General features: G+C 44.4%; 1 protein-coding gene across 1 annotated transcript in view; it reads left to right on the top strand.

Moving 5' to 3' along the window:
• Window positions 1–12,800, top strand: part of CPS1 (carbamoyl-phosphate synthase 1) — a 92,259-nt gene that overhangs the window by 49,035 nt on the left and 30,424 nt on the right. The window contains exons 22-25 of the mRNA XM_065637724.1: window positions 8,542–8,683; window positions 10,521–10,586; window positions 11,156–11,219; window positions 12,449–12,630. Of these exons, the coding sequence (XP_065493796.1) occupies window positions 8,542–8,683; window positions 10,521–10,586; window positions 11,156–11,219; window positions 12,449–12,630 (454 nt within the window). The remainder of the gene's footprint in view (window positions 1–8,541; window positions 8,684–10,520; window positions 10,587–11,155; window positions 11,220–12,448; window positions 12,631–12,800) is intronic.

Raw genomic sequence — 12,800 nt, 5'->3', positions numbered from 1 at the left:
TGTTTCCAGTCCCTGGCATGCCTGGCATGAGTCTTACCTGTGCTGCAGGATTATTTCCAATTGAAAAGAATGAGCTGTGACACTGTCATTGCTTTAAATCTTTCTACTGTTGAAATACGGTTACCAGAACCTTTTGCTCTGTTCCCAGGCACTGTTGCTGGTTACAAGCTCATTCTCTGTTTGGTTGAATCCATCCCTTCCTTTTTGTCTCTGGATTGGTTTGGGGGTTCTTTGCAGCAAGGTCATGGATGCAGTTGGAGTAACATCTCTGCCAAGAGTCTTGATTTGGGCCCTGCAGAGCTGTTGTAGAGACTGATAACAAGGAGATGGTCTCTGCCAAGAGGAAATTTAGAGCTATAACAAGCGGATATGACAGACAGATGGGAAAGGGGGGTCAGAGGCAGGTGGAGGCCTTTGTGAGCAGCTCAGCAAGCAGCATTAGTGCATCGCGTGCTGCTTTGCATCCTCGCCACATGCAGTGATTCAGAGGTGAGCAGAAGGCCTCACCAGTTTATGCAGGGAATCTCTTTCTATCCATGAAAGGTTGCATGGGATAATGTTATGGGGAGGAAAAAACCTTTCTGACCTGTAAATATCTGTTCTCAGTGGTGGACAGGCATGGCCAGCCATTTGCAGACAGTCGAGACTAGGAATGGCACCATCTGCCCCATTTACATTTTTTCCAGTGAACTTCTTTCCAAAGAAAGTTGGATTTGGTGCTGATGCGACTGTAAAGCTGTTGTAATGCTGCAGCAATGTTTCCATGTGACTCTGCCTCTGGGCCCTGTAAGATGGAGAAAGAGTTGTTTCAGGTTGTGTGATTTGGCGGCAGGAAAGCAAATGGCCTGAGTTGAATTGGGGGGAAAAAGGCCATTTTGAGACTACTTGCAAGAATGTCCAGTAATATCACAAATATGTCAAACATGTGCCTCTGCTGTTTCTTCTGTGACCTACATATTTTTCATTTTAAATGGAAACTTACATCGTGGTTTTTTGACCGATTACCTTCATACCTTCAGTAATGTAATCTTAACTATAACCTTGCCCACCACACATGCACACACACAAACAAAACCACGTATACATACACACATGGAAAGAGCAATCACCGTCCCATGCTGTCAGTCCATGAAGAGGTGATGGTGTCTGGAGCAGTGGCAGTGCAATAGGATGTGCTGTTATCAGGAAATTCTTTCCCTAGGGTTTGGCGTCACCTGTCCCATGAGAGAAAATGGAGGGGAAGGGTCCCGGAGTGACCCCGCTGGCTGTTTGCCACGCTGACAGCTCATGAAGGGGGTGGAAATTTGAACAGACCATGTCTAGCTGTGTGAGGCAGTGAGGAGTGAGATGTGTCTTTAAGGCCAGGGATATGGACCCAGTCCAGAGTGAGTCAGGTTTACAGTAGAGTCCAGTAACACCATCATTCCCAAAAGCAGAGCTGAAGCTCAGACTTGGAAGTAACATCTGAGGCATGTTTGACTCAAGACACTGGTTGACTGGGTGTAAGGGAAAGCCTCTTTTGGAATTTGCATCTATTCTTTGACCATCTGTAGTGAGGGTTTTATTGCATGTAGGCTTTTTTTTTTTTTTAAACCTGTTCCTGATTTTATGATCTCTGAGAACTGTGGCTCTATGCAAGGAGAGTGTATGACAAATACCATTAAATATAGATAAAGAGGTAGTCAGCTGTGGTGAAATCATCACTTACACCCAAGTAACATGAGCACAAAAGCCTGTTGAAAATCAGTATGACTTGTTCTCCTAAGCCACTTAAGCATCTCTGTGGCAACTGAACCTGCACTTGATTGTATTTGCCATTCTTTGGGAGCTCACAGGGACAGGGAAAAGGAGAGGTAGTGGGATCAAGTTTGCTGCTGGGGAAATCTGAGTAAGACTCAGGGAAGATTGGGCCATCTTACAGCAAACAGAAGTGTGAGTATATTGCCCGAAGAGGAACATTTCAATATTGATAACAGGCTGTAAAGTAGAATTCAAGTGAGAAAAGAGGAGCATGATAAATCCTGATTTTGCAGTTGAGGAGCAAAGCATAGAAATGGTAAGCTGGGCCAAAGTCTCAAAAACACTCTGGCAGAGCAGTAAACTGAACTTTGCCTTCTTAAAATCTCAACTCTTCAAATTAACCTTGATGAAAACAGCAGATCTTCCTTTTGGTGGATACTAAACTAGGCAGCCTACTAACAGTGGGAAATGACGGCACCAGTCATGTTTTCATAATGCTATGCTTTGGAGCTTTGTTTTGGAGGAGAATGTGACCTTGTTCTGTGGGCACTGAGTGAAAACACCTCCTGAACTGTGGTTTGCTTGAAAGGGGTAAGTGCAATCCTCAGTATTGCTCTTGTCCTTCCTAAAGAGACACAGGTTAATAGAGGGAAAAGCAGAAAAAAGTGGGAGGTGCAGACCCACTTCAGCCCAGCATTTGTAGCCAGGTGCTCTGCTCAGTGGCCCATGGAAGAAGATGCTTATTGCAAATTCCTTTTTGAAGCTCCTGGCCTTGTGTCTGTGAAAGGTGTGCTTTGAAAGCTGCTTGCTGGGAGCATGACTTGATTTCAAAACGTGGCTGTGATGGAGTAGCCACAGAAATACAGGTGCTGGAATTAAAACCCGGCCCCAGCAAGTGACCTGGGAAACAATACAGCGAGGAAAGATCAGACAGGCCATCAATAACCTGTGCTCTTCCACAGCAGTGCCTGCACACCCGCTCTCCTCAAAAGCGGTGTTTCTGCTGACTTGTGTGCTTTTGGGACAGGTCAGAGAGTGTGAGTCAGATCTTGCGTGGGTATAAAGCAGAGCAGGTCTGGTGACGCTAAATGAGGCTGCGCTGATTTATACTCTTTGAGGAGCTGTCACGGACATATTTGTAGTACTTGCTTTTAACTAACTGGGAAGATTACTTTTGTCGTCTTTGTGAACTGTGGGGCAGGGAAGACTCTGGAAAAAAATTAGGAATTCAGTATGTGAAGAGAATATAATATAAGCAGCTTTTCAGCACTGTTGTTTGTGCTTTGTGTGGATCTGACATAAGATACTTTCTGTTTGTCTTATAGAGCCATTGGTAGTAGTTTCACAGCTGTATTTTCTTTCAAAGCATCTGTACATTTGTAAAAACGCAATTTGCATTTTTCCCTTGATACAGAGGATATACAGGCTTCACCCTTTAAAAGCCGTTGGGGAATCTCTGTAACCAGTATGTGCAATACCAGACGCAGGGGAGTCAATACTGTGGCATCCCGGCAAAAACCTCAAAGCTCTGTTTTACCAGGGATAGTAAATAGTCTTTGAGGAAGCATATATAACCTGTTTCTTGTCGGTGTTTTGGTGTGAACTGCTGCTTCGGTGCATCACTTTATCCTAGGTGTGAGTCGTTTAGGTCTTAGGGCACAGTGTGAGGTTTGTGTTACTTAAATCAAGATGTCCACAATGAGATTTATTAACCCAGGCACCTGAATGTGAAAGATGTGGAGCACTGGAGTGATAGTTGTTCAGTGAGCAAGATTTGTTGGTTTACAGCTCCTGCTTCCCTAGATGCTCATTTGACAGCCTTTTGTCAGTCATTTCTTGAGTTTCTCAGGAAGGGAAAAACGGTAACAATCTGTCTCCTTGAGAGGAGAAGCGGGGAGAGAATTTATACACCACTCTCATTATTTTAATTGTAGCATGTTCAAAATCTTGTAAAACATCAGGAGCAACCAAGGAAGCCACTAGAAGCCTTGAAGCAGAGCGGGACAATAAGGAAAAGAGGAGGAATATGTCTTTGTATATCACTCAGCCTTTGTACGTCACCAAGTAGGCTTTTGAAACCTTCCAGGTCTGTGACTACTGAGAAAGGAAGAGCTCTTTCCGAACTGGGCATTGGGCATTTTGGTTCCAGTGCTTCTTGCTTTCGGTCCACTTTGCTTGCCATAGCAGAACTGTAGTCTGGGCTTAAATCCATCCCCTCCAGATTTAGGAGGAGATGAGTTCACAACTGGTGGGCTGATCCAGAACATGCTCATCTTTGCAGCTCCTGCGTGCGTGTCCAAGCCATGTGAATAGCTGCTGAGGTAAACCAGAGGTGACCTGCAGGGGTGAGCCTGTGGGCTGACAGGGCAGATGTTAACTGACACAATAACTGCATCCCAGGTGCTCCCAGCGCAGGCTTTGGCCCTCAGCTCACAAAATATTCCTGATTCTTTTAATCAAGAGCCATTAGCATGTGCCGAAGTTAAATGCAGATGGGCATAAACTTGGCAACATACCTAAAATTAAGCAGAGCCTGATTTGGGAGACAAGAAAAAGAGCGATTCTTCCTGTATCAAATCAGGGCTTTCTGCCGGCACGTTTATTTAGCATTACTCCTTAACTGGTGGATCAGATGAAAGCCAGTCAAGTGGAAGAGAGGGCTGCACTGAAGCGAGCAGGCTCTCCTGATAATTGCAATGCTGCCAGCGTTCCTCCAGTCAGTTAATAGATTTCCCCAGGTCCTCTGTGCCAGGTGAAAATTTCCTCATTAAGAGGAATTTATTCTATTTCCTTTTATCGTTTATTATTGAAGAAGTGAGCGGATGGAGTTCCAAAGATGACAACGTGGAATTTTAAACAAAATGCAACAACCAATTGACACTGGAAGCTGAAATGAAGGCACAAGCAAGATTCGAGAAAGGCTTGTATTGTTTATAAACTGCAAAATGTGCAGGGGACTTCAGCTTTCCAAGGAAGTGAACAGCCACTAAATGATTATGGCAGTGTGCAAAAGTCTAATCATCTGGTTTTGAAGCTCTAAACTTCTGACTCTCATTTTGCAAAGGTGAATGTTAGGAAAAAGGAGCATTAGATAATAGGAGTCTGGAATCATGGCCACTTAATCTTCCCTTGTTTCAGGACTGGTTATAAACCAGCGAGGGAGTTTAATCTTTGGAAGACTCTTTGCTCTGTGTTTGAAAAGTAAGTGATGCTCCAGGGGAAAGTGGGAGGCAGTGATGTAGGACCAGGTCATGTGTTTGGGAACAGCCAGAACTGAGAAATTTTTCTTCTTTATTTTCAGTGCTGAATTTCTGGTGAGCTCTTGGAAGGGTTATTTGCACTTAAGCATTCAAAGAGATTAGCCTGATTCAGCTCTTACAGTCTTTTGTGTCTCCAGCAAGTCTAAAGGGCTGTCTTTGAGCAAAGGCCGGGGACATCTGGATCTTAAGAATCATCAACCCTTAACATCTGTGTGTCTCAGTTTTACTATCTGTAAGATAAGCATCACCTTACCATAGTGTTTGCATGTTTCTTTATATTCTTTCCACGAAAGCTGAGATAAAAATGCTAAAAATTACCCTTGTTAGTAAGTGGAAATTAGCCAGGTATGAAAATGCGTGTCCGGGACGTGCAGAGAGGCAGCCTGATTTCCATACCGGTGCTGAGGGTTTGCAGCTCTGTGATCCAGTTCCCTTTAAACGTGATGGAGCAATGCTGCTGGCTCACCCTGCCCGCCCTTCTCGTTGTGCCTCCAAATCCCCAGGACCTGCCTCAGAGGCTTTTGGCAATTTCTCATCTCATGGCAGATTCTGGTTTCAAGTGCTCGGAAAGCAGCACTGCTGGGTGTTTGACTCTTGCCGATTTTTCTGTGACGATATTAAATGGCAAAACTGCCACATCCCCAGGGCTGGGTTGTCAGTTCTAACCTTTCCTGGCTCATGGTGAGCTGCGTGCATTTCCCCCACATTAAGCCGCCTCCATGGCAGCGAGAAATAAGAAAACTCTTCCTGTCTGGGTGCTTCTTGAATAGCGGTTCCCACTGCATCTTTTTTATTAGCCACATTGAAAGCTACATCTCTTATCTTACCATGCATTAGGAGTAGCAGAGGAAAAAATGTATGGTTTCATTTCCCCTTTAGGTACTCAGCTTTCCTCTTGCACGCTGGTTGTCCTGTACAAAACTGGTTACCTTTTTTGCATGGATTACTAAGTGTCCTAACCTAATTTAAGCTGCTAGCCCAAGGCAAATGAGTCATGTCACCAAATAATTGCTGTTTTTCCTTTACTCATTCTGCTGGGGGGATGACGATGAATGATATTGTTATAATGAGATACAAAAAACCTGAATTGAAACAAGCTGCAAATGAAGGCAATTTTCTTTCTCTGTCAGTAATCAAATGACAGCCAGCTATGTGTGTTTCTGAGGCAGAAGGGAGGGAGAGCAAGGGAGTAAACTGCACTGAAACAGGCTCATTTTCTTGGGGTCATCAGGTCTGCTCACTCGTACTTAGGGAATGCTGAATCTCTGAGAGAAACCTAATGTGGCTGCGTTCTTCTTAATAGCCAGCGACGGCTGGCATCTGTTTTGCCAGAGAATTGGCAGATTTTGCTTACTGTGTTTGCTCCTGTTAAACATGCAACCGTGCCTTCAGCTGGCATTCATGGTTTGTGCATGAAGTCCTGCCTCTGAGCTGAGCTCAGAAAGTGCAAAAGGGCTGAGGGGAAGCAGAAGAGTTTTGCGGTGGAGGTGTCAGTGCGTGGGAACCGCAGGCTTTGACACGCTGGGGTGCTGCCAGGCGGGTCTGATTTTGGGTAGTCTTTCTGCACCCAGAACTAAATCCAAAACCTGGTAAACTTTCCTTCTGACACTAGCAAAGAGCAGGCTCTGCTGGAGTAAGAAGGGTGACACGGTGGAGGGTTCTGGAGAAGTTCAAGGGTGTAGATGGTGCCTCTACCTGGAGTCCCCTGAGGGCAGAGCAAGCTGGTGGTGCCAGGCTGGGACACTGCCTGGAGAACAGCAGGTACAGTGAGCAGTTCCTTCCTGCAAATCCTCAGCAGCTGTCTGCTCTGCTGTTGTAGGTGGGTGAAGCACTCTGTTCTTGTTTTATAGGGGAGGGAGAGGTGGCATTGGGGAATTCACAGAGGAAAACCCACCCAGAGATCTGAACTCAAAAGTTTCTGGTCCCCAGTTCTGCTCTCAGAACAGCTGGTTTGATGCTTCGGTGACTCTCACCTGTTTTACTCTAGCCTGACTTCACTGCTCTATGCCTAAGCCAGAGTGGAAAATCCAATCCAGTGACTCTGTCATGCTTCACCTTCCTGACACATTCCAATAAAACAGCCTTACCCATCTCCTCCCACTCAAATATCATAATGCTATTTATTTAAAAATACCATCAAGCGAGGGACATAATTCAAAAGCTCTGATTTAGGAAAATTGCTTGTTTGTTAATCATTTCCTTTTTCCTGATTCAGAGCTTGCTTGCTCATAAAATATTGATTTATTGGGCAGGCAAGGATGCTCTTGGCAATGAAGATGAAAAGCAGAAGTGCTGATAAAAATACATAGGCTTTTTTGTTTTTGCAAAAGCTAAGCTTGGGAAAGGTAGCTTAGAAACAGACAGGCAGAAACTATAAGGGCTATAGGTGGAGTCAAAATGAGGTGGCACAAAGATAGTGTGGGAGAGAAAAAAGTGGAGGGAATAAAGGGGGAATGGAGAAGATGAAAAAATCAAAAGCAAAATGGGCAAGAAACTGTTGAGCTGCAGAGATGGCATGGGAAAGCAGTCCATTTGAAATAAACACCAAAAACTAGGACTACTGAAAAGCAAAATCAGGAGAACAAGAACATATAGAATTATCAAGAGACTCTGACTACAACTATGAAATTAAAAATGTGCCCCTGTTTACCCTATCAGCCTCTCCATTTTCATAATGCAAGAAACAGCACAAATAATTTGGAAAAATTATACTTGAGACTTGTCAGAAGGAAAGGACTGCCTTGCGTGTGAGCCTCTGAAGGTCATTTCTATTGCGTATCTGAAGTCAGATGCCTTTTCAAAAGTGGCCATTTCTGAAGGTACACAGAGCATCCTCGACAACAGAAAGGAGAGCTTGTTTGGGACAAATTGTAGTGTTTTGAGGCAAGTTGTCCCCCAGCTCAGCAGGGTCAGGGGCAGTTACACCTCTAAATGGCTCGTTCAGGAATTTCTTGCCTTTGTGTGGAGTGGGCAGCTGCAATGAGAGGCAGGAGATACAAGCACATACGTAATTATTGATCCAACCCAGTCTGGTGAGGCCTGTATTTTAAAATTTGGACTGGGAGGAGGAATGTAAGGGAGAGATTGAGTTAAAGTTTGGGCGTGGAGATGTGGGGATACTGAATCCAAGAAAGGAATCAGTGCAGGTCCAAGGAGGAGGCTGTAACGACCATACAGTTGTTGTGGATACTGTGACCTTGTACTAGCCTGGTGGGGAAGGCTACCTGCGAGACGATGGACCCAATTACAAGTCACTCATTCCTGTCTCAAAAATGTGAGGAAAGAGAGTGTTTCACTTCCTAGCATCAGCAGTCTGGCTTTAGACTTTGCCTTATATGTGTTTGTGGTGGGGAATTGAGTGCTAAAAAGATCTTTTGTGTATGAGGATTGCATAGCTTAGCTGGGTCTTCTTCCTTTTGTTGCCTTTATGTGCATGATCCTATAGCAACTCTATGCAGTATGGAAGACACGAGCACTCATATTATCTTCTAAGTATTCCTGTAAAGCCTCATGCAGAGGTGTTTTTCTTACTTAATCCCAGTGAAACAGTTCCGGAAGAGACGCTGAGGAGAGCCAAGCAGATCGGGTTCTCAGACAAACAGATTGGGAAATGCCTGAGGCTGACTGAAGCCCAGTGCCGTCAGCTGAGACTGGAGAAGAATATAGTGCCCTGGGTGAAGCAGGTACGTGAGAAACATCGCTGTTCGTGGTGGGGGCTTCCAAGAGTGCAAGGCGCAGGAGACCTCCGTGTCCTTAGAAACAGCTGAAGTAAACAAAGTGGAAACCCTGGCTCTGTTACCATGTGTGGGAGTTTTGACATTGGCATCAGACGAGAACAAATTTCACCCACGTAGCTGTTACTTCTGCACTGCAGGCATCATTGTAATGGCATGAACCTCCCCAAAGAGATACTCAGAATATTCTTGTTCATATTGTGTGTGGCTGAGGGGAAAATGCAGCTCTCTGGCTTCAGGAGAAGGCCGAGAATGCTGGCCCACCGTGATGTGACCATAAAAAGTATAATATGTCTTTTCTCTTGGTAGTAACTTTTTACAGGGTAATACTTTATTTGAAGTATGCTATTGTTATATGTTCATTTGCTATTCATTGTGATAGCACGAGCAGAATGAGCTCATCTAGTATTCATGGCAGTGTCACGAGTGCTTTGCTAGGTGTTCCGCTGCTGCGTTTAAGGTATGTTGGTATTAAATTGCCACCAGCTGGTTTTTGTCCTTAAAGGTGGGGAGGAGTGGGGGGGAACAACCCAAACTGCTGAATGTTTCTGAAAGAGCCCATCTGTATCCTCAGGCCCAATTCCAGGTGCCAAATCTCCTTCTGTTCCCCAGCTGCTGTTTTCTTTCCACGTCCTCACCTGGCCCACAGCAATGTGCCTGGTCTTGCACTGCGGCCTTTCAGCTGCATATGGCACTGTGGTGTGGGATCGATTTGTGTGCCAAGGTATTCTTAATAAGGTCATTCTACTTAGGCCTGCATTTGCGCCTTCAAAGCATATGTTCTTCTTGAGCCATGTTGCAGTATTAGCAACAGTAATGAGCGGCAGACACTTACATAGTGCTAATGACGTGAGGTCACGTTCTTCATTATTCACAAGGACTTGGACAGCCAGTGGGGATTCCTGAAAATACTTGAAGAGCGGGCAGATTTTTTAAATGGTACAGCATGTAAAAATTCATGTCAGGACTGCTTTAATATTGTTCCCTGATTGGTATTCTGCGTGGAAATGTTTCAGCTGTTAATTCAGGGAACTTCAGCAATCACCGGTGACCTAGATGGACTCGTTACCATGTATAACATGTAATAAGTAGTTGACACAAACAATTTCTGAACAGCTTAGTAGGCAAATTATTCTTCTGTGCTCTCTGGTGACTAATTACATAAGAAATTGTTGAAAACTACATATAAGGGGTGGTTGAAAATCACTCTTGCTTTGTGTACCACTTCGTTTTCAAAGCACGAGTTATATTGTAACATAAATACGTGGTACTTGCACTGCTGGCTGCTGCTCGGCATGATCTCAAAGTGGTAATATGTGCATGTTTGTGTTCAGTGTGGGGATAAGATGAGGTCAAGAGTACAGTGTGAGGATCCCAGACGCTGCAGCTAAAGAGGACTCCAGACCTGGAGGAATGGCGATCTGTGTAATTAGCGCTGCCAAGCTAACTAGAGAATGAGGGCCTTGGCAAAGAAGGGGTGGATGGGGAAAGTTCCTGTGAAGGTGTTTTATCAAAGAGGTGCGAAGCTAAAACTGCGGCTTAGAAAGAGATGGTGGAGTCTTCTGTTGACGGAACTGTGAGGTCTGGGGGAAGACCAGGCATATACTGCGTTGCCAGCGTACGGCAGTTCAGATCATCTCCTTTTGAGGAAAGACATGATGGGAAAATAATAGGACAGAAATAGGAGTAGAAAAGGAAAGAGGGAAAACAAAACCCCCAAAACACCTGAATGTAAGAAAGATCTTGCACTGGCCAAGTCACAGTCCCTCCTCTTCCTCCCGTACAGATCGACACGCTGGCAGCAGAATACACAGCGGTGACTAATTACCTCTACCTCACATACAACGGGCAGGTAGGCACATTCGGAAACAACAGTCTCATTGCTGTCTAGTTTGAGCTCTTTGCCCTGTGCTGCATTATTTCTGGAGATCTTGCAGGTGTCTTGGTCTCTAGCGATTATTTTGGATGGTGTTAACATAAAATCCCCTTACAGCGGACCTGGAACTTTCTCTTGCTCAAATACTGATCGAGTGCATTTAGCGTTAATGCCCCTGTGTTGTTATGATCGTGTCCTGTATCATCTGTACTTGTGTCCTCTGTGCACAGGTCAGGTGCTGGGAATTCAGAACTCCTGTTTCACTCATCTCATCCTAGCATTCATTTTTCTGTGAAAATTCATTTTCCTTAGGCTGCTCAAACAGCCAAATCAGAGGTGCCGTGTCTCCTTTGGTTTAGGTGCACCACCACTAGTTCCAGTAGACTTGCACTTGATTTACACTGCAGTAAACGAGATCAGACTTGAGCCCTGAAGGATCAAACTATTGGATACAGGCTGAGCACCAGAAACTGTTTATTCTGAAAAGCATGGAGTTAGGTGCTGTGGAGTACAGATCCTAATGACTTTTCTCTCTCCCTTCTCAGGAACACGACGTAAAATTTGATGACTGTGGAGTGATGGTTTTGGGCTGTGGACCATATCACATAGGTAAATCTTTATTATAACTCCTCTGTTCTCCTTGTACCCTCGAGCCTTCTTTGGATATTCTTGTGGTTCATTTGTTCCTCTTCTGTTATGGTGACAAAACCCTCCAGAGCACAGTGCACAGGACATCAATTCCTAACACAAGGTTTGCCTTTTACACTTGCTTGGAGACTTCATTTCACGCACTGGAAAAAACAGGAGAATTTTATTACTTTTCACTTGTCACATAGTTGTGATTTCCACAAAGTTTCAGGGAATTTTTAAAATCTTTTTGCGCATGTTAAGGTCTTGAGAACCCGATACCATGTATAGAAGCTTTTTGCTCCCACACCTATCTTACATGTTTACTGCCAGCTCATGACTATGTTGTTATATACTATGCATTTTACTACTCTAAGTATAGGTGACTGTGAAAATATTTTGATATCTTCAGCTGCTTTTCTATAAGCATTTCTTCATATGCTTTTTTTTAAGCCCACTCATATGATTATGCAGCATAAGAGTTTCCTCATGGCTATGAGTATTGGATAGGCAGACTGCTGAATTCTCTCTATGATGACTTTCACTTTTTCTTTTCATGGATCCTTCCAAATAGCTTGCAATTATTGACAAGAAAAAAATTGCTTGGTATTCAGAAATATTTTTGCTCTGCATTTGACAAGTAGTGGTGTTGGTTTTTGAAAGCTGAAATTTAAAGCTGTATCCATTTGTTTTGTTTGGCTGGATGGGTCACGTGCTGCACTCCTCTCGCCATTTGTAGGATGCGTCTTTTCGAACCCAGTTTCCAGTCTGAATGTTAAGATGGGTGAAACCAGGAGGAACGCTCCGTGATTATGCTTGTTTTTTGTGAACACTTCTGCCACTCAACGTGCTCTAAGCTTCTGTGTCTTACATTTATCTCAAAGCACATCAGTCAGGAGGTGGTAGTAGCTGGATGGGCAGCAAGAGCAGACATGAGTGTTTGTGAGCGCAGGATGACAGACGTGTTACAGGCCTGTCACTCCTCAGCAACCGAGCCAACTTACCTGTTGTGCTCGGAGGCTCACATTTGTGGATGATTAGTTTCCATGGGAAGACAATTAGATTCCTTGCTCTGAGCTGACAGAAGGCAATGCTGGGTTTGTTTGTGTTTATTTTTTTTTTCTTTTTCAAGCTTGAGTGCTGAGAACGTCTGTTTATATTTTCTTCTCTGTGTCCTTCCTGTCCTTGCCCACTTCTCTGTCTCCTGGCAGGCAGCAGTGTGGAGTTTGACTGGTGCGCTGTCTCCAGCATCCGCACGCTGCGTCAGCTTGGCAACAAGACGGTTGTGGTGAATTGCAACCCAGAGACGGTGAGCACAGATTTTGATGAGTGTGACAGACTGTACTTTGAGGAGCTGTCATTGGAAAGGATCTTGGACATCTACCAATATGAGGTAAAGCAGAAGTGCAATAAAAAGCCATGAAGCAAACCAAACTTTTCAAAATTCATGTCACTAGCTTGCTTTGGCAGAGCAGCTGGGGGTGAGGGGGGAGAGCTTGCTAGCAAAAGCTGTTTGGTTTGGATCCCAATGTTGCATTTTACACATCGTTGATGTTCCTAGCA

Source organism: Caloenas nicobarica, chromosome 6, assembly GCF_036013445.1.
Source record: "Caloenas nicobarica isolate bCalNic1 chromosome 6, bCalNic1.hap1, whole genome shotgun sequence".
Classification (NCBI taxonomy): Eukaryota; Metazoa; Chordata; class Aves; order Columbiformes; family Columbidae; genus Caloenas; species Caloenas nicobarica.
Note: the sequence above shows the minus strand (reverse complement) of the source record. Positions and strands in the feature narration are given on the sequence as shown.